The 22,010-nt window shown below is 38.1% G+C and overlaps 2 protein-coding genes across 3 annotated transcripts in view; one reads left to right on the plus strand and one right to left on the minus strand.

The window, feature by feature from the left end:
- The first annotated feature begins 340 nt into the window (after positions 1-340).
- On the plus strand, positions 341-19,981 carry LOC145991235 (gem-associated protein 7-like). The gene is made up of 4 exons (XM_083127197.1): positions 341-431; positions 5,297-5,429; positions 8,066-8,269; positions 19,964-19,981. Exons 2-3 carry the CDS (start codon positions 5,315-5,317, stop codon positions 8,260-8,262), a joined length of 312 nt encoding a protein of 103 aa, XP_082983323.1. The 5' UTR covers positions 341-431; positions 5,297-5,314; the 3' UTR covers positions 8,263-8,269; positions 19,964-19,981.
- The window catches only part of LOC145991234 (solute carrier organic anion transporter family member 74D-like), a 56,282-nt gene continuing 49,750 nt past the window's right edge, over positions 15,479-22,010 (minus strand). For both annotated transcript variants that reach the window (XM_083127194.1, XM_083127196.1), the window contains exons 12-13: positions 20,379-20,480; positions 15,479-16,042 (exon numbers count right to left, since the gene is read on the minus strand). In XM_083127194.1, the coding sequence (XP_082983320.1) occupies positions 15,921-16,042; positions 20,379-20,480 (224 nt within the window). In that variant the 3' untranslated portion in view covers positions 15,479-15,920. The remainder of the gene's footprint in view (positions 16,043-20,378; positions 20,481-22,010) is intronic.

Genomic DNA, 22,010 nt, shown 5'->3' on the forward strand with positions numbered 1-22,010 from the left:
GCTGGCATTTGTTTTGATTTTGATTTGTCGTGACAAGCAGTTGCCAGTACCTGTATCTCAGTTCGTCTAAAAATGTACAAACATTACAAGATTATCTCTAGTAAATGAATCAGACTCTTCTTGACATATTTGATTTCTTTGAACGTGTAAATTTCGAAACACCAATCTTACATATGAAGTTTTTCGTATCGCAGATAAATATATCATATTAATCTTATTTCGCGTGATACTAAAGTTTTCTGCTGCTCCGAACATTCTAATTACCCAATTATTGAACTACCTATCTGCTACAACAGAGAGCTCGGTAACGAGTTCTACAGAAATTATTATTATCATTATTTCCGTACTGTGGTTGTTTTTAAAAGTTTGTGCAAGCTTTTGCTGGCTCCGTGACGAATAGATGAGGCAAATGTTCTAAGAAACAAAATTTGGTAACATTTCCATTGCAGTATTTGTATTTCATCACATTAGACAATATCATTGTATTTTACGGTATGACTTGAGATGACCGGACCCCTCTCCGATTTTCTTCATATTTGACATACTCACTAATTGAGGCGGCCTAATCACGAATCTGAAGTGAAAATTTGTCGGAAACTTCTAGAAATTGCGAACCATTGACGCTAGCCTCACGAACCATTGGTGCTAGCCCCACGAACCATTGGCGCGTGGTTAGGTTAGTTTCGGTTAGGTTTGGCAAACTTAGTTAAAATTCGGTGTGTTATTATCAGGATCTAGAAATTGCAAATAATTGCGAACCATTGACGCTAGCCCCACGAACCATTGCCACGTGGTTAGGTTAGGCAAACATAGTTAAAATTTGGTGTCGTGGTAGTATCAGGAATATATATATATTTGCTTGTGAAATAAAAAAAAATTCGCGAAAATCGACAGTTTCCATTCTGAAAACTAACTCCTTATTTTCGCTTATTTTGCAATTTGTAGACGTTTCCGACAAATTTTAACTTCAGATTCGTGATTTGGAGGCCTCAATTAGTGAGTATGCCAAATATGAAGAAAATCGGAGAGGGGTCCAGTCATGTTCAGTCGTTCCTATAAATTGACATGTTCGATATCACTGCATGTAAATGCAAACCATGTGATTCATGGACGAAATAAATAAATCAATCAATCATATTATTAACCCGCGATCGGTCGCGCTCACTCGAGACTCTAGTCACGCCATGGGTTGGGGGTGAGCATCTTGCTATTTCGGTATAGACAACCACTTTCAGTATTCTTTAATTGTATTTTTAGTATTTCTAGATCTTTTAATATTATTTTCTCATTAATACATTAACTATTTATTAAGCTAGTCATCTGTTTGTTATATTCTACATATTTATTACATTTTTGTTTCAACATGTTAATTTCTTTTCAGAATTTAGACACACACAAAGAAAAGTTACATTGTTGAAAATGACTTTAATCCTGAAGTTAATCTGCTCTTACTAGACTTTACACTAGGCAGTTACCGCAGACTGTGACAGTGTGTTCACCACATGTTGCCTCTGTGCATTTGGCGCATCTAGCAGTTGTTTTCCTATTATTTTTGGAACAAAAAGCACATTTGACTCCCTCGTTCTGGTTTGGTTGGTGAACTGGTTCAGGAAGCTTGAGAATCTGCCTTGTCGTCATCATCAGGTCGTGTATGTCTGTGATGGTGAGTCTCGCATGCAAATGGTTCCTCGTTAGCTCAAATGCCAAAGATTTCACAAACTTGCTTCGTGACATCTTCTCATTTGTATTCAGTTTGTAGATGATCTGTCCGTTGATAGCAACCTACGTCCAGGAGAGTAAGGAAGTTTCTCAATGGCTACCGGCAGCAAATTCTAGCAACCGTGTATTGTGCCTTCAATTGGTTTACAATGTCAACACTGCCTTTTGTGTTGTACATGGTGATTATGTCTGATTTTCTCTCGTCATCCGTAGCTTCATCTTTCTCATCCAAATCATGTATGCTAGAAATGAGGATGACGTACCTGGTCTTTCTTGGGACATAGGAAACAACCATACTATCTTCACCAAAAGCAAAGAGACTACTGTTCACTGGATGATTCTTTTGTGTTTACTACTTCAAGAGGCAGCTCAGTCTTATTCTTTCTGATCATCCCAACGACTGTCAAATTATGAGTACGAACAGGTTTATTTACCAGAGGCACTGAAGAAAACCAATTGTCCATGGTCACATTTCTTCCTCAGCCCTTGATAGACTCAACTAGTCTACCCACGATACTTTCTGCACTTGTGCCAGATACTTTCCATCTGGCTGTTTACTAACAAACACTTCCATTTTTGAAGTATAATACATCCTTCCGTCTGCCATTACGAAAATTTTGCATGTATTGCCAAAAACTACATTTTCCACAGAATGACTAACATCTCATCAACAGTGACATATTCCCCAACACTATAATAATCAACACATCGTTGTACGAAGTCCTCAAAAACTTTTCTTATAGCTGCAAGCTTGTACAAGGCTTTCCTAGCTTCTCTTGTCCTGGCATCATCGAAGCGAAGAGCTCTTAGCACTAACAAACATCGCCTGTAGCTCAAAACTGTCCTGAAGAACTCTGGCGCAGTTCCATCTGTGCTCCACAAATCCTCAACACGCTGCTGGGAAGACCTAACACAGCTCAACTCTCATCTGGATTTGTATCCAAAGCATCTCTCTCTCTGCTCCAGTTTTCTCTGAAAAGTTTCAGCTTTGTATTAGTTTATTGCCTTATTTCTTCAATAAGTTTATCAGGGAAGAAAAGCTGGAAAGCTTCGCGAATAGTTTTAGCATTTTTGCAACACAATGGACTCCAGGTAGATGAAGAACTATATTCCTGCTGCTTCTACGCCGATGTTGTGATGCTGGTTGAACATTCCACAGTGTAACTTTGTCTTTTCCAAGATACGGCACCCTACGACAGGGCATGAAATTTCAAGTTTGAAGTCAGTCGCCGGACTAAAATCTTTGGTCGCCACTATTTTCTATTGATAAATAATAAAAATATGAGCAATTATTAAAAGTTAGGAATTAATGTTTGTGTAGCGCTGTCGTTCTGCACTGAAGTACCACTTATCAATCGCAGCTGCTGGGTCAAACTCTGACAGGGAGGCTGGGGGGGGGGGGGGGTGTTCGAAAACTCTGAGCAAATCATCCAGTGTCTCAGTCTTCAGAAAGTTCCTGTAAGTAGTCTTGAGTCTGTTGTGACAGCTGAAACCTCCCTCACATGAGGCTGTGCTCATTGGTAGAACAGCACAAAATGTCAAAATCTGGAGCAAATTGGAGAATCTTGCTGAACACTCCGCACTGTGGATCGGCATTGTGGATCTTCTCCAGCGTCTGATTCAAAGCTGGAGAAGGAAACAAAAGTTTGTATTCTGTCCACTCTGCTGACAGAACATCCATTTTCTCATTATAAAGGCTCGGGTTCAAGTATATGTAGAGCTTCTTTATTTCTTCCCAAACTGAAGAATATTTTCTTTGGAAGGCCAACCCAAGCTGTCGAAAACATGCAGAGATGCAATCGCATCTGTTGACATAGACGGCAATGTTTCTGTGATGTACACCTTCGCATTGTTAATTAAGTTTCCTCTAACAGTCTGAAACTCTTGCATATCCCTGATCTTCCCTGAAATGGATATATGGTCCAAGAAATCTTGTTCGCTTGGTCCAACATTAGATTCCAGGTCAGCCAAAACTGAAATACAGTGTTCAATTCTTATTTTCAGAGATGAAATCAAAAGATTCTTATTTTGTAGTGCCACGCTTAAAGAGTTCAATTTCCTGTAGAAATCCAAAAGGAAGTACAGAAGCTTAACAAATTTAAATTGCTTCAAACTTTTCAGCAAGTCCTTAGCTTTAGCGCCATCATTGTCTTTTCTGTGGGCCACCTGTTCAAGATGGGTGACAACAGCTTTCCATGATTGCAAGAGAGCTCTTATTGCACGTTCTTTGCTGGCTAACCACCTAATAGTGTGGATATCACTCAGTTTTAGAATTTCTTCTATAACTTCTGCCGTTTCTCTCAAGAGATGAAGTCTTGATACGTGTTTGACACACATTTGAAACAACAAAATTTTAGTCGCCATCCCAAAACGTTTGGTCGCCAATGGCGACCTGGCGACCGGAAATTTCGCGCCCTGCCCTACGATATTCTAAATCTTTATCCTGGTCTTCTTCGTCATCTGCTGACACCTCAAAAGCACTGTCATGGTCACTATTTTCTGTTTGGCGGGCATCTGAGTCACCAGAGTTTTCCAAATCAGAAGGGGACTGTAAATCCACCTGGTCATCTGTGTCTTCTTCCAGGCACTCGCTGATTAATTTATTTTATTTAATTTGAATATTCGTACTTACGTATTCTGCATTGAGAAACATTGTTGAAGGGGGCATTTCGCTTATTTCACAGAAATAAGCTGTATTTGCGACATATCGAGTAAGTTTTCTTGGTTTCTTTTTGCCTTCGATAACACGCAAAATAGCGGTCACAGTTTCACTACCGTACTCGGCATGCAGTGTTTCCACCCCACTGCACCCAAAAATACCTACGTTGCTTCACAAACCATTGATGCATAGCCCCACTAACCATTTCCGGTAAGGTTAGGTTAGGTTGGGTCACGTTTAGTTTAGAACAGTTAAAAAGTGGTTTAGAAAAAAAAAAAATGCGTAACCCCACACACCATTCTCGCATAGCCCCACAAACCATTGGCACATAGCCCCACAAACCATTTGTGGAAACGTACCTTCTTCAGTTACAAAAACACGTGTTTGGAAACACTGACCGGCATTGACCGTGATTACGTCATCACACACAGGCAACATCCGGCTGGAAGGAAATGGATGCAACAGCTTTCGTGCATCAGTCACACATTTATATCGAAAAATAGATGATTTACTGGCAAAATTCAATGAACGATGTGAGAAAACACTTCCACAACTATAAAGAAACTGCATTCGGTAAGTAATTTCTCCTGTAAATTTGAAGAAATCTGTCTTGCGGATATAAGAAATTTACCAATCTAAATATCAGATTATTAATTTGTTAATTATTCAGATACCTTAGCCTGCTGGCTTGGTAGCAAAGTACTTTAAGAGGCTGACTTTCGATCTTGCCACCAAATCCCTGTGTGGGCATGGATGTTCTTATGAGTGTGCCTTCATCACTTTGATGCAATCATCACTCATCCTCATCATTGCAATTAGCCAAAAGTGGCAGAAAAGCATTGTAAAATAACAAAAGTAAGCCATTTTCGTTTGGAAATGTTCTGCAATTTTTAATGTAGCAATTATTTTTATTTCCAGGCATTTTTTTTTACTACAATGATGATGAAAGATGCTTCTTCGGAGATACCCCACAACCTGTATTCTGAAGAGAAGCAGGAAGCCAGGGCATATTTGCGAGAAAGGTTCTTGAGGGTTATGGCAGGGTTGGTAGGTAAGCAGACACCTAAATAATTCAAATTTTTATCACTGAATATTTTTTTTTTCATAATTCTTACGATAATTTTCCTTACAAGATGAAGAGATATATTGAATTTTGTAAATGAAATTGTAAATAGTTTCTTAATTACTATGCATTTTAAACTATTTCTTGCAATCAAAGATATACTTATCATGCATCTAAATGAACTAATTATGCTAATTGTGGTGGTATTTCAGCATTACTATTTCTACAGATCTATAAATATTGTAATTTAAATCAAATTTATTACTGTGTACTTAACATTAATTTAATAAAGTTTTTTTTCATACTTGTGCAGCTATTTTTCTTGTGTGTGTTAAATGTATATATTTTGTTGCTATTGTGTGAATTCATATACATGTTGTCATTTTTCCTTGTTTCTTCTCATTTCAGCCCATTATTGCACTGCAAATTTACATAAATTTAATTTGATTCAGATAATTTCTTCTTAGTCTCATTGTCTGTTACTTGTGTATGTGCAAAATTTATGTTGTTATAATTTCTTCTCACCTTTTCAGCCAATCACATGTTTTATATTCATCTAATAATGATTATTACAAATTACAATAATTTTCTGTTGTGTATTTAGAGGAAGTTCACAGCCCATTACTCATATGTATGCTGGATTTATGTTGTTTTGTATTTAAATAATATTTATATGCTTGTAGCTTAAATAATTGATTTCTTTTATTCTTAGAGTATACATATATAATTAATAAGCCTGTTAGTGTCATGTATCCTATTTTCTGTTGTAATTTAATACTTGCACTTCATTTTAATCAATCATTGCTGATATATTGTTTCTGATTGTGTTTGCTTGGGTAATATGAATTTCTATGTTCCTTAAAGGTTTGTATAACCACTTTTTGAATATGCAAAATAATCTAACGAAGTAATTTTTAGTGGTTTTTATTTTATTTCATCTGCGACGTTTCGTCCTGGTTTCCAAGAACTTTTTCAATCTACACTAAGATATATATACAACAGCATAACGTCACATGGTCAGTCACTCTACACTTCTAAGGAATGAATAACTTGTGTCCTTATTTCCTCCTAGGCAAACTGGTTTTTCCCTGCAGGTATCATAGCTGACTGTTTCTCCCCCTCCTCTCCATCCTGTAACCTACTCTGCTTGTTTTTCCTCCCCTCCTCCTTCTGGTGGAACTGACCTTCCCTTTCTCCTTAACTGATCTGGCAAGTTGAAATTTTCCATTTTTGTGCAGAAAATTGAAGGTGGCTCAGGAAACTCAACCAACTTGCTCTCCACATGCTTTTTTATTAGTGTCACGAGCCGGCATTAAATGCTAAATCAGGTGACGAGAAGTCACCGGGACAGTCAGAAGTTAGTGGCTGAGAGAGTCGGAAGCGAGTAAGTAGCCTTAGTGTGTACACCGTAGAGTGGACCCTCGCGGAGGTTTGGGCCGTGCCCAACGCAGATGCCCTTCGCAGGCCAGCACCGCAGGAACATCAACAGGTACAGTGATGACAACTGGTCCTTCTATTATCAGTGTTTAATTACCTTTTAATCCGGCTCGGGCGTGAACTTCCCCCTCGTTACGTGAATCCTAAATAAATATTGGTAAGGGGCAAGAGCATTCATTATTCAGGCCCCCCTCACTTATAAATACAACCTCTCTCTCCGCCAAGCAGTTTAAGCTGGCTAACGGCCTTAAACGTAACATTAGTTCCACCCATTTCATTCCAATTTCCCCTTCGTTTTTGTTCATTTTCTCTCCCCTGTTTATGCATATGTGCTTTGTCTCTGCCACTTTTCTGTCTATTTAATTTTCCCTCCTTCATTTGTACTTTCTTAATCCTGTGCCCATGTGCCAACATATGCTCACTCAACTCTGTTCTTGGTGAGTGACTAGCCATGTGAGGTTGTGTTGTTCTGTGTATATCTTGGTGTAGCTTGAAAAAGTTCTGGGAAACCAGGACGAAACGTCACAGATAAGATTAAATAAAAACCACTAAAAATAACTGTGTTAGATTATTTTGCATAACGTGAATTTGAGAAATGCAGTAATATTTATTGTTAATCAGGAAGTGGATTTGTACACTCTTGTTCAAATAAAAATAAATCTGATACTAGGTGTTAATCTCATTCATTCATTACAGAATCATTTATTGTGTGCAAATTTCTTGCACAAACTTCATGTGTCAGTATTACTTGATGTATGTAAGGTAGGTTAACCATGCCATAAAGGCACCTAGAGGGATGTGGAGGTAGACTGCACCATGCTTCGACTGCCTTTAGTTCCCAGTGTTGCTCCCAGGTACTGGTACCCATTTATTAGAAGCTGGTTGAACTCTAGGCACTTTGTGCAGGGGATTTGTCAGAAACATTCTAACCTTAGATCACTAACTCTGAGAATCGAACCCAGGTCTCCCAGACAGACAGCCTCTCACATGACAACAGCCTCTCAAAGTAATGTATACCATGGAACAAATACGTTACACGATTCAGCTCGGCCCTAATTATTAATGTTTACAATGCATCACAAGGGTCACCCTCACATGAGCTTCATATAAACTCCCTCCTCTTTGATTTAATGTGTTAATGTGTATTTATTCATTGACATTTTAAATAATATACGTGATTTTTACAGGAAAGAAGAGCGAGATTCACACTGTAGAGAAATCAAGCGTCACAGGAAAATTTCACGGCTCAGATAGAGACATTGCTAATTTTTACATGAAGCAGTTGGAAACACCGTTCACCACTTATCCAGATGCTTTGGTACGGACAAGTGACATAGTTCGTATTCGATTCCCTGACATTGGAAACATGGTTATGAACAATTGAACCGAAAGTAAGTGTTCTCCAGTGATACATTTTTGAAATTATGATGGTTTTGTGATAAGAACATTGATGGCATTTATAGAAACTGTGTATTCTGAAACAGTAACAGTCCGAGCAAGAAGTAAATGAACATATTGTACATATTTCCATTTTTACAAGTAATATATGACATCTTTATTGCCACAAAAGTTTATTTAATATTTTTTCCCCACCTGTTTAAAGTGTTTTAATAATAGTATAAAATTTTACATATTCTATTGAACAGTTTTTTTTTATTAGACTTGTACCTTATTTAAGGATGTGTAATTCAGTACTGAATTTGTATTTTTTAGAACTTATCATTATTATTATTTTTTTGCCCAAGTCCCGATTGTTTTATTCAAAATTAATCATTGTACACGACCATTTTTTACATGGTTCAATTTCTATTTATGTCTGTTAACACATACTTCAGAATTTTGGTGATTTCTTACTGCATCTTGTCTAGAGAACAATTTTTTCCTTCCATGCACTTCTATATGATTTTTTTGTTTGCGAGCAGCCATTTGTTTACTGTTGTCTTGGATACAAACTGCTGCCATCATCTACTTTACGTGCATGGTGTGCAAAGCGGTATTACGTTGCTAAATGATTTCATTGTTAGGTGTAGGGTTCTTAGCATTATAATAACATCCCTAAATGCTTCCAGCACCTGATCACTTAGCATTTGCTCTCAAGCACGATACCCCTATCGAGCCTTGCATAAAAATCTGCAAATTACTTTTTCCAATCTTTGAACTTTCTTCCACAATCATTTCCAGTATTCCAAAGTACTTTCTAATTATTCCTTAAAACTTTTGAAAAATTATTAAATTAAAATTATTTGAAAACGTTACCAATATTTTAAATGTACAACTCGTGTACTGTAGTTACTTCTTTTGTGCATGCTGTATTCATTTCAGTTTTCTCTGCCACTATCAATGTTGTAACTTTTGTTGTTTTTGATCCAGATTGAACATATGTCAAAGGTGTACCATTGTGAGCTCTTTGCTTAAATGTGCCTGTGCTGGTCAGGAATGCAGTTACAGGGTGGCTACTTACTGAGAATTCCTTGAATTCCAGTAATTCTGCGTGAAGAGTTGCTTCTGGAAATTATGCATGAATTTTTCTCCATAGACTTTTATTAATCCAAATCAACAGTGAATTTATACATATCACTGGTCAACATGAAATTTGTTACAAGGAATGTGAATGGTGATCTAAGGCAAGTCGATGGTGCTGAATTCGAAAATGGTTTTTTTCCTATCAGGCTCAGTTTTTTTTGTTACACACTAACCTGTACCTAATGCAATTCATGAAAATTCTGCCTATTGGGCTGTGGCTTAACCTATATTTACTCTACATATATTGTTGAATAACAGTCATTATATGACCATAGAATGACCAGCACGTTCCTAAGGCCAGGGACCTTCCTCCAATTGCAACAAACCAAATCGTGAATAAGAGAGAGGCATGGCAACACTGTCGATGAGTCATGCCCGAACACGTAGAATCGCAGTATTGTTTGTTGGCACATGCGTCTCGGCATTGTGAGTTCTGACAGAGTGGGAAGTGACTGCCTTTGATTTAGGTTGTGATTCGAAGTTTCAGAAGTAGTGTGTACTGTTAGTGCATAAGAAAATGCCTCGTACCTGCATAAATAGCCCCAATTCGTTTTGTTATATATGTGGAGAGTTAACATTTAAGTCACAAAAGCGACGAATTACCCCTCTTGTAAAGAAGTGCTATGAACTTTATTTTGGGTGTAAAGTTGGGGACCAGGACAAAACATGGGCCCCCCACATATGCTGTTTGACCTGTGTTACACTTCTGAAAAGCTGGTTAAAAGGATCACGTCACATGTCATTTGCTGTTCCCCTGGTTTGGAGGGAACCATCAGATCACACAACAGACTGTTATTTCTGCCTGACCAAAATAGCTGGAATCACGTCGAAAACAAGGAACACTGTGCAGTACCCAAATTTATTATCAGCCATGAGACCTGTATGTCACAATGAAGAATTGCCGGTACCAAAGCCTCCTGAGAATGTGACTGAGTGAAGATGGTTGTCGTGACCAACATGGGGATGAAAGTGCAAGAGGTGATGAAACTGCCGACCCAACATTTAAAGTGTCCGGTTCATCAATGGAGCCACACTTATTGTCACAAGGGGATCTGAACAACCTTACGCGGGATTTAAATTTGTCTAAGCAACAGTCTGAACTTTTAGCTTCGCGACTGAAAGGTTGGAATCTCCTCGCTTGCGATACGAAAGTGTGTTTTTTTCGTGACCGCCATACTATTTTCTCAGAATATTTCTCCCCCGAAGGAGACATGGTTTTTTGTAATGACATCTCATCCGTTATGGATTGTCTTGGCCATGAATACAGTTCACACGATTGGCGTCTTTTCATCGATTCCAGCAGAGTTAGTATGAAAGCTGTACTTCTCTCCATAATAGAAACAAATTCCCATCAGTACCAATTGCTCATGCTGTTAACATGAAGGAGACGTATGAGAACTTGAAACAGCTTCTGACAAATATACAATATGAGAAATACAAATGGAATATATGTGGAGATCTGAAGGTAATTGCAATTCTGCTTGGCATGCAGCTTGGGTACACAAAGCATTGCTGTTTCTTATGCGAGTGGGACAGCAGAGACAGAAAAATCACTATTGTGGGAAAAAATGGCCTCTTCGTAGTGAATTAGTGCCTGGACAGAAGAATGTGGTGAACACTCCTCTTGTTGACCCCAAAAAATGTGTATCTCCCTCCTCTGCACATAAAATTGGGACTAATTAAAAACTTTGTGAAAGCCATGGACAGAACTTCACGTGGATTCATGTACTTGCAACAGAAATTCCCAAGAATCAGCGATGCCAAAATTAAAGAAGGAATATTTGTAGGGCCTCAAATAATGGAATTGATGAATGACGAGAATTTCATTCAACAATTAACAGATGTTGAAAAAATGGCATGGTTGTCTTTTACAAGTGTATGTAAAAACTTTTTAGGCAACCTATAAAGCAGAGAATTGTACATGGACTAATTAGATCATACCAACGTATGGGATGCAACATGTCTCTAAAATTACATTTCTTGAATGATCACCTGGACTTCTTCCCAACTAATCTTGGTGCCGTTAGTGACGAACACGGTGAACGGTTTCACCAAGACATTGCTCTAATGGAAAAGCGGTATCAAGGCAAATAGAGTGCCGCAATGCTGTCCGACTACTGCTGGACCTTACGAAGAGATGATCCTGAGGCAAAGTTTTGTAGGAAATCGGGAAGGAAACATTTTTAGGTATGTTTCTACACTTTCATGTTACTCATTTACTTCATTCCTTTGTGTACTGACACAGATTTATTACCTTTTAGGTTTGTAGCACTTTTGTGAAAGCGAGTCCTTTCGACCAATACATATAGAACATAGGCTGAGGTAGGAAAATACAAAAAACATTTTTACAGGAAATCTGAGCCCGATGGAGAAATTCTGAAATCAGATCTGCATTCAAGGGCTCAGCAACTTCTAGAAACAGCTTGTTTTGTTCTTGTAACATTCACAAATATTTTTTTTGTAGACCAGTAGCAGATGGCAGAAGCTTGTAGCTTGTCAACAGCATGCTTGTTCTCCAATCATGCAGCAGAAATCTCAATGTCCTTCATAGTTGATAGGTAAATTAGGTTGCCTGCTTTTGCTTGTGTATTTAATGTTTTGTAGTTTTGTCGGCCAAGTTGAATGAACCTGTGCTCATTGAATGTTCAATATATGCTAGAATTATATTATGGCATTTATCTCTTTGATATTTGCATTTTAGAAGACATCCCTTTCCACAAAGACTAAGCTATCCAGGGTTTGAATCCTGTTATTATGATTGGACTTTGATGCCTTTAACACAGTGGCTCTCATCCTTTTTTAGTCAGGGACCCACCTTGAAGAACATTACACTTCATGAGACCCATAACAGGGTGGCTACTCACCGGGAATTCCTTGAATTCTGGTAATTATTCGTGAATTATTGGCTCCGGGAATTATGCATGAATTCTACATGAATTTTTCTCGGTAGACGTGAAAAATTGCAACTTCATCCACATGAATTTATATATTTACAAATGCCCTGAGGCAAGTTTTCCACAGTTTAGCTTTTATGTGTATCGAGGAAGAAAAAGAAGCTGCATGGTAGTGTCCTTTGCAGAACAATCTATCTGACAGAGGGAAGATTATTGCAAAATAAGATATCTTGAATTTGATTAGGTAAATTTGAGTTTGAAAACCTTATATTATTATCAATTTTTCGTTGATTAGTATATTCCGTAACATTTGTGACTTGTGTTTGTAGATGTATTTCCAGTCCGAGTTTGTGAAATGGCAAATGTAAACTCCGCATCTTAAATTGAATATTTAAAATAGTGTATATATCGTCATCATCCTTTACAGTTTCCTGCCTCTGGCTGGGTCAGCATAGTGTATGATATATATATAAGGTATGCCCAAATGAAAAGGACACTTCGGTTATATCTAAAGAATATTATGTTACAGGAATATTTGCATTACATAATATGTGAATTACAGTTAATTTGTAACATGATACCTACACATAATTGCCAGTGATATTGATGCACTGATCCCAGCGTGTAGGAAGGGAGTGGATGGCTTCAGTGTAGAAACTCCTGGGTTGCTTACGGATCCAGTTTTCCACGGTGTTCTGCACTTCCTCATCACAGGTGAACCGTTCACTTTTCAGTGATTGTTTTAAAGGGCCGAAGATATGGGAGTCACATGGGGAAATATTGGGGCTGTACGGAGGATGTGTGAGGACTTCCCATTGAAATGTTCTCAGCAGGTCAAGGGTCGTCTTTGCCACATGTGGCCTAGTGTTGTCCTGGAGCAGCACTATCCCCTTCGAGAGCTTACCTCTGCGCTTGTTTTTGATAGCCTGTTTAAGAAGTACCGTTCAGAGCTCGCTGTTTCACCACATTCCAGCTAGTCTATGAGTAGAGGTCCTTCATTCTGCGATAAATTTGTGAAGCATGCTCGCCTTCTGCACAAAGAAATTGGATTACAGCTCTCTGAGCTGATCTGGAGGAATCCATATTGCACATTGCACCCATCTGCGCAAAACAACTTTCCCCAACTGAGGAAACAGTAGGCAAACCCGTTTGCTACACCTGCAAACTGGGACAAACACCATGCCATCTATCGGCAAACATATTTATTTACCTTCTTCGATTAGATACAACGCCGCTACGGCAAAGGTCTCCTTTTCTTTTGAGCATAACTTATATCATTTTAATTGAATTGAAATAGAATTTTTGGATACATTGGAATCCCACAAATCCTTTATTTATTTATTTATTTAAAATTTTTGGATAGTTCAGTCAAAACTGGGAATTATACTTGAATTTTATCATGCCCCTAGAGTGGCCACCCTGCATAAGCATGGTAGCCAGCAGAATTACTTGAAGGAGTGTATGCCCAGTTTATAATCTTATTTTTGCAAACATGAGTACTTTAAGAAACCCTCTTTTTACGCTTGTTTAAACAAATTACACATACTTCATTCTAGAAAAGTTAATATGTAATTTAAAAGACTTATTTACTTTAGTCTAACATTTAACTAACCACTGACTATGTTTTACCGAGATGCAGGTAAAACGTAAGGGTAGAGCACGAATAACAAATGTAGAATATATACTACGTACAAAATGGGTTGAATTTAAATTGTTAAAACAATATGTCTTAGTAATTTAAATTTAGGTTTTTAAGACACAGTGAATATATTTTCGAGCCCGACTTTGCGAAACCGACCAAAATTATCCCCGAGGACCCAGCAGTGGGTTAATCGCCATAGGTTGAGAAACGATGCCTTAACATCCATTGCCCTTTTACTTACATGATGTGCTTGTTCAGAGACCAAAATTAACATGTCACTTTTGTGTTTATCTTTGTTTCTTGTGCCAAGAATCTCACAGCATTTTGTATGCAATCCTGGATTCTTGAATACTGAAGCAACCATCCCCTCCTTTTACTGCCTGTATTTGATTGTCGAATTGTCTATGTCAGTGTGGAACATTCTGTAGTGTTTCCTTCCCCTCCCAACCTTTTTAACTGGTGAAGACCTTGATATCGAGTCGAACATTCAAATTTGCATTTTATTTGTGCTGTGCTTTTTAAAGTTTAGAGGACGAGTGGTAAACCTGTTACCATCACTGTGTATTCCGCGAAGGACGAGAGATATAGCATGTATGTCACCGCCAAGTGCTTACAATTACAACGTCATTTCTTCAAAATTACACATAATATTTCAATTCTGTCTTTTTTGTTTGTTTGTATGGTGTACATATGAAGGTATGACATACTGGAATGACAAGACAATATATCCATTGTTACTATTACACTAGACTCTTGCTAATCCGGCCCTCAATAGTCCGCCCTCTCAGTAGTTCGGCCCACATCCGGCCTGTAGTCACTCAAGCAGAAATGACGTGCACAACAATGAATTATCGTGTTCAACAATGTTGTTAGTTAAAAATGTTAAACAATGCTATACATACGTACAGTATTTGAAATTGTGACTTTCTTACAGTAAAGTTCAGTACATACTATGGCTTCTAAAAGGAAACACGTAAAGTACAGCCTGTATAATCCCTATGTGTTTAAACTACATAGTAGTATGTAATTTCCGACCCTCTCAATAATCCGGCACTTCCGCGAATCCGGCACCCATATGTGCAAGGAATGGCCGGATTAGCGAGAGTCTAGTGTATTAACATTTTTCCTGCTACCAATATAATGGGATTGGGGTATTGGGGTATTATTCTTCAACCACCACTTTTTGGTGATATATTTTACATTTACATGTAATAATGAAAACAAAAGAATTTGTTTACAATGTGCAACAATTAGGAGTCCAGCGGGAAACATCCAATTTTCAAAAGTACCTAAAAATTACAGTGTTCCAGGGGTGTATTCTTTAGAGCCAACGCTAGATGTGATTTTCTGGATTTTTTTTTTTGTAAGATGGCAACACTGCTTTCCTTTTACATTATTAATTTTTCCCACCTATTTTCAACATGAGTTTGCATACTTGTAGAAATGTACCAGTGCTGCACACTACATTTTTTCATTGACTTTGACCACAGAGGGTTATTGCATAAGAAGTTCTTGAAATAAAAATGAGATGAATATTTTACATGTGTAATTAAATTGTCTGTACACATTGAGTACTTAAACACGTCTGCATATAAAATATTAAAAATATCACACAGAAATAACAGAGTTGAATAAGTAACTTTGTAATTACAAGTGTTCAAAATATCTTAATGGCGTCTCCCATAGTTCATTCTTTAAATTATTTCAGAGCCTTGCTCTATACGTTTAGTCTTTAAATAATTTCCTTGTCCTTCAGTACAGACACTTAACAATCAAGATCAGAAAGTAAAATGTCCATAGAGGCTAAAATACATTAATTCCACCATGTTGTGATCTTTGTTTAGTTGCCTTTGGAGCTCACATCACCTGAAATCTGTTTCTTCTAGTTTATTATGTGTCCATCTCCACATGCATAGCATGGGAGTTAATATGCACGATTAGGGTAGAGATCTTTTTTTGTTTATTGCACATGCCACTAAGCATTTATGTCTGTGATTTTCTTCGCCCACTTGTTTCTTCTATTTCATCCGGCGAGGCATATAAATTCAGTCCTTTTCCAAGCTGGAGTACTACTACATCCAGTGCTATACCAACAACAGTAAACCCTGCAACATAAATCACTATTAAGTACAGCTTCATAAAATTAGGATTCTTTGTAATTTTGTACATTGTTGGTACATTTATATGTTGAACAATAACAACATGTCAGTTATGTTCAACAACCACTGTTTTTATTTTAGCATTTGATGAACACATAATTGACATGATTTTTATTATTCTAATATAAATTTTATGAGTAGGACCAGACCGATGGCCATTACCATATAATTTTTTTCGGGGGTCCAGGTCTGCAAATATCGAATGATACTATCGCAAACTCTAAATGTCCTGGAATTATGCAAAGTGCATAATTTTTATTATTTTCCTAACAGCATTTTGTGGAGAAATAGTATTGTGATTAAATCATTAAATCGCGTGAAGTTATGAATATTTCAAAACAAAACTCTGGTATTGATGATGGATGCGGTAAACGCAGTTTAAAATTGCTTACGTGAAATTTAGAAATTTCGTATCTCCGCGTTGCACAATTTAATAGTTAAATCCTATTAATTTCGAAGATCCTCTGTCTTCATTCACTAAGGGTACGGCATCTGGAGCAGAGATGGTACAGCGTCACTGCTCTGTGTGTGTGAAGGCTCTTCTGTAGAGCAACAACATACATCCTAACATAAATTTCACCGTTGAAAGGGAAGTAGATGGCCGCCTCAACTTTCTTGACCTAAGCATCCAACGACACCAAGACAAAAACCATCACATCCATATACAGGAAACAGGTTCGGGCACCTAGTACATCCATGCCAAATCCAACCACCCACGAAAACAGAAAGCTGGAGTATGGATGAACTACAGAACTACAGAAGAGCCTTCACACACACAGCTGCAATGACGACGACCTCCAAGATGAAATAGCATGCTTAACTGAAATAGGACTAAACAATGGTTACACTGAACGCGAGCTATCCATGTGGTGCGCAGACACCCATGAGACAGTGATAACCCAAACCCAAATGGATCACTTTTCCATACCACCCCACCACATCAGGCAAATTCGCCAGGGCCCTGAAACCCTTCAACATACAACTGGCACACAAACCCATTTCCCAAATCGGAAGAGCACTACCCAACTTCAAGAGATACTACCTACCCAAACTTGCATCCCCTGGTGTCTACAAGGCCACATGACAATGCCACAACACCTACATTGGCAGAACCATTCGCACTGTCCAAGAACGGATTAATGAACACGAAAAAATGCCAAAAAAGACACACCAAAATCTGGCCTTTCTCTACACCTTCACTCCAGAAACCACAGCATTGCCTCCGTATCCATACTTCACCCAACCGGCTCTGTCATAGAAAACACTGTCAAAGAAACCAATGCAATCATCCTACAGAAACCAGCACTGAACCTGGACAATGAACAGGCACACCCGACCTGGTACCCCGTCCTCAAAAAGATCCCCGACCAGAAAAAGAAAAGATGCGTTGCGCATACTTGACCCCCTCCTGCCACGTGGGTAACAGGAACTGCACTGCACCGAGCAGCATGACCCAGCCCCCCCCCCCCCCCCAACCACCACTCGGCAGCGCTACCTGACAACAGGAAGCAGACGACGCAAATCAGGATACACACGCCAGCCCTGCCGAACGGGAGAAATTGCAACTACTGCCACCCAGGAACAAACAAAGCAGTGACGCTGTACCATCTCTGCTCCAGACACCGTATCCTTTGTGAATGAAGACAGAGGATCTTCGAAATTAACAGGATTTAACTATTAAATTGTGCACCACAGAAATACGAAATTTCTAAATTTCACGTAAGTAATAAAATCTCTGGTAGATTGATATACTATTGTTCTAATGAAAAACAATGTACAGTGAAACTTCGATTTTACATTTTTCAGGGGACCAAGCTGAAATAGAAACTAAAAGTACAGTAAAATGTAAAATCGAAGAACATTTCTTACCATTTTGCTATGTTGGGACCGTTAAGATTAAGTGTATAATGTGTGAAATGTAAATTTGATTAACATAAAATCAGGGTTTTACTGTATTAAAATGTATATATAGCCTGAACTAATTTAAATTGTTTCGATTTCAAAGCATCACTTCAGTGTCGGTGGAAATTGCTGACACTGGTATCAGTTCAGCCCAAATTAATATTCAATTTATTTTCAAAGAACAGTGTTAAATGTGTAGCAGAAATGGCTTAGCAAAATACTAGTTTTGGAGAAAAGTTCTAAATTAAATCTACTAATTCTGTCCTTGGCATTATCATGATATTTCGGAGAAGGCAGCAATACCATCTTATCTTGCACGGGCATGTTTGATGCTCAGATATGTGCATGTTTTCTGAGCATCTGTACTAGAGAGTAATCTAACATGTGATTGTGAATTTGTCTCTGTCAGGATATGTTCCTCCATTACCTTGGGGGACTAGATAATGTATTAGGATAGAAGGGAAGAACTGTCCAATATTTGAACTTCGAGTTAGGTCTAAAGTTCACTCAAGGTTACATATTAATTCAAGTAAAAAAGAAAAGTGTTACTGTGAAAAATATAAGACCATGGTCAAAAATGTGGCATTTGCAAGGAGGCTACATGTGATGTGTTCTTGTGCTTTCGTTATTTTACATCACTTTTCTACCTCATCACAATGATACATCCATGCCTTAAACCAGGGTTTCGAACTTGGGACCTTAGACTTTGTAACATGTTATGCTGATCACTTTGCTACTGAGGCGAGCATGATGTGTTCAGGTCTGGCAGTATGTAAAATTGTGTGTCTTAAAGATGTGTGTACAAAGAAAATCATGAATTTTTAAAATTAATTTGTAGTTTTTCACACTTTTATTTTAAAAAAAATCCACTTAATTCTGTATTTTCATGTAATGTTAATTCGACATTATCCATGGTCTAGTGCTTTAAACTAAACTTATTCTAATACGTCGTCTCTCATCTTCAGTAAAATTCAGTAAAATTTTACTACAAATCACAGGTCGTCATAGACTCAATTCCCATCAACGGCAAAATAAATTTCACCTGAAGATGAGAGAAGAGGCTCTCTCAAGAAACGTAGTATTGAATAAGTTTAGTTTAAACCACTAGACCATTCTCTAACATTCAGAGAATTCTCAAGGTGGCTACTCGCTGGGAATTGCTTGAATTCTGGGAATTATACGTTAATTTTTGGTTCTGGGAATTATGCGTGAATTTTTCTCCGAAGATGTAAAAAAATGCAACTTTTATTAATCCAAATTCAATTGAGTTTATACATATTTATAAATGCATTGGGGCAAGTATTTCACAGTTTAGCTTTGTTTTATTTTTATCGAGGAAGGAAAAGAGAAGAAAGCTGCGTTGAAAATAAATCCGAATTCACTCAATTCGTTTACTTTGTTGGTATCCTTTGCAGAACATATGTGACAGATGGAAGTTTATTTCAGGATAAGATACCTTGAATTTGATTAAGTAAATAAGAATTTAATTAGCAATTTTTCGTAAATTACTATATCCCGTAACATTTGTGACTTGTGTTTGTAGATGTATTTCGAGTCTTGAGTATGTGAATTGGCAAATGCAAACTCTGCACCTTAAATTAAATATTTTAAATATACGTATGTAATTACCGTTTTATCGAATTGAATCAGATTTTTTAGGTACATCAGAATCACAGACACTTTATATTATTAATATGCTGTATTTGGGGGAGGGCAGAGAGGTGGTGAGAGATGGTAATTCGCAATGTTGAAATAGAGAAAACATCTTTGTGTAGCCTTGAATTTTTGGAAAGTTCGCCGTGAAAACTGAATTTTATCATGGTTCTAGAGAGACCACCCTTATTCTGTACTTATTCAAAACTTTTTTGAAGTCTCTGAAATAAACATTTGAAAGTTTTTCATTCAATACAATTAAGATAGTAACCTGAAATATGCATTTATGTTTATATTCTGTAAATCTTGCAGAGAAAAAGAGATATCTCTGTTGCCTTACCTCCAGAACAGCAGGTAAACCCATGCCAGAGTGGTTGGCACAGCATGCTATGATGGCAGGGGTCCTGGATTTCAATCCTGGCCTGCGGATGGGTGTGCTTTGCGAGTGTCTCTTCATCATATCAACACTCATCCTCATCTTCGCAATTAGCAAAAAGTGGCAGAAAAGGTAAGTAAAATTAGTCAGATCAGTCAGTCATCTCATCAATTTAACTAACCGTAGACCATCTTCAGATTAGGAACATTTTAGTATGTTAGAATCTTAGAACTTTAGGCGGTTTAATTGTATTTGATTTTAGTTTGAAACCCTTTTTCGTACTCATTTCCTCTCTACCTCTTTGAGATGCAACTAAACATGTACACACACACATGCATTATTTGCACTTACCTATAGCTGTACTATTGAGATATATTCTGAATTTGTTTGCGTCATAAATGAGGCAGTTTCCTTTTCCTCCACAATAACCAGACCACATGAGGCACGCTGAATCTAAAAGAATGGCAACAGTCAAATATGATGTACATATATGTGCAAGGAAACATTTTATTTGCTCATATTCATATAATATCGATTTAAAGTTTACAGTATTGCTATTGTAATAATAAAAGGTAAAAAGGTAAAGTGTTCCCCTGTGCATAGCACCACGCCATGAAGGCGTATAGGGGGTGTGGGGGTAACGCCCCACACTTTCTTGATCCGGTCGTGAGTGGGGTGATGTGATCAGCATCACGCCCCTGACCGCCTTTACCCCCCAGGGTTTCCCCCAGGTACCCATGTTATTCGACGCTGGGTAGGCGCCGGAGCCGCTTCCACTGTTAGAAAAGTTCCCGGATTTGAACCGGCCGGGGATCGAACCCGGGACCTTTAGCATGGTAGTCAGACGCGTTACCGACTGAGCCACTGCGGCCACCTATTGTAATAATATAATACAAAATTGCAAACATGAATCACTCATTCTTAATGTTAACCCCTTGGTGCACAGAGTTTGTACCAGGCTGTCTAAAAATATATTTATTTTCTTTTAATAAATGCAATGTAATTGATGTTTATTCACCAGTATTTATCGATTTTCAAATGGGTGTACAAAATCACAACCATTACAAGAGTGCAAGGTTATATGTTTTGTAATAAATATAACTGATAAAAAATTAACATAAAAAAAGGTAAAGTGCTCCCCTGTGCATAGCACCATGCCATGAAGGCGTATGGGGGGTGTGGGGGTAACGCCTCACACTTTCTTGATCCGGTCGTGAGTGGGGGTGATGTGATCAGCATCATGCCCCTGACTGCTTTACCCCCCAGGGTTTTCCCCAGGTACCCATGTTATTCGACGCTGGGTGGGCGCCGGGGCCGCTTCCATCGTTAGAAAAGTTCCCGGATTTGAACCGGCCAGGGATCGAACCCGGGACCTTTAGCATGGTAGTCAGACACGTTACCGACTGAGCCACCACAATTAACATAATTGCAGCAACTGTAAAAGAGAACTTGTTAACTTATTCACTGAATGTGTTGAAATTTAAGAAGCAAAACTTTTAAACCTGTAACATTCACATGCTTCATTTGAAAGGCTCCATGGCGTAATACCCCTCTGAGTGCCAGGCCCTGTCAAGCACCTTTTTCATTCGATAATGCGTAGTGAGTGCATTGTGTCCCATCGCTGCTGTTTTGTGGCTTTTGAGACTTGAGTCTGCAGCTATTGTTTCCAAGTACAAGGATCGTTCAAAGTTGACCGAGACTTTTATTTCTGGGAAAAGATTGGAAAGCCGTACAAGCACCAAATTATGTGAGTTTTTCAAAGGAATCCTCCTGAGCATCCAGGGACTGCTGCCATCATTGTGTCAGTTCCCTGAGTCCTGTAGGACATCTTTTGTCAGTTCTTCATCTGTCTTCAATTTATTTCCCATATGCTCTTTAAGCAGCTCAAACAAATCTGATAATCACTGAGGGCTAAGTCATACAGAGATTATAATAATTAATGCCTTTTGACAATGAGAGATCATATTCCAAATAATAATAATA

The sequence above is a fragment of the Lepisma saccharinum genome, chromosome 8 (assembly GCF_977018435.1).
Source record: "Lepisma saccharinum chromosome 8, izLepSacc3.1, whole genome shotgun sequence".
NCBI classification, from domain to species: Eukaryota; Metazoa; Arthropoda; class Insecta; order Zygentoma; family Lepismatidae; genus Lepisma; species Lepisma saccharinum.

Excerpts from the sequence above, each read along its gene's own strand:
- LOC145991235 (XM_083127197.1), top strand. The coding sequence starts at position 5,315 with ATGATGATGAAAGATGCTTCTTCGGAGATACCCCACAACCTGTATTCT. Across the intron at positions 5,430-8,065 it reads GGTTATGGCAGGGTTGGTAG|GAAAGAAGAGCGAGATTCAC; the intron begins GTAAGCAGACAC and ends TGATTTTTACAG.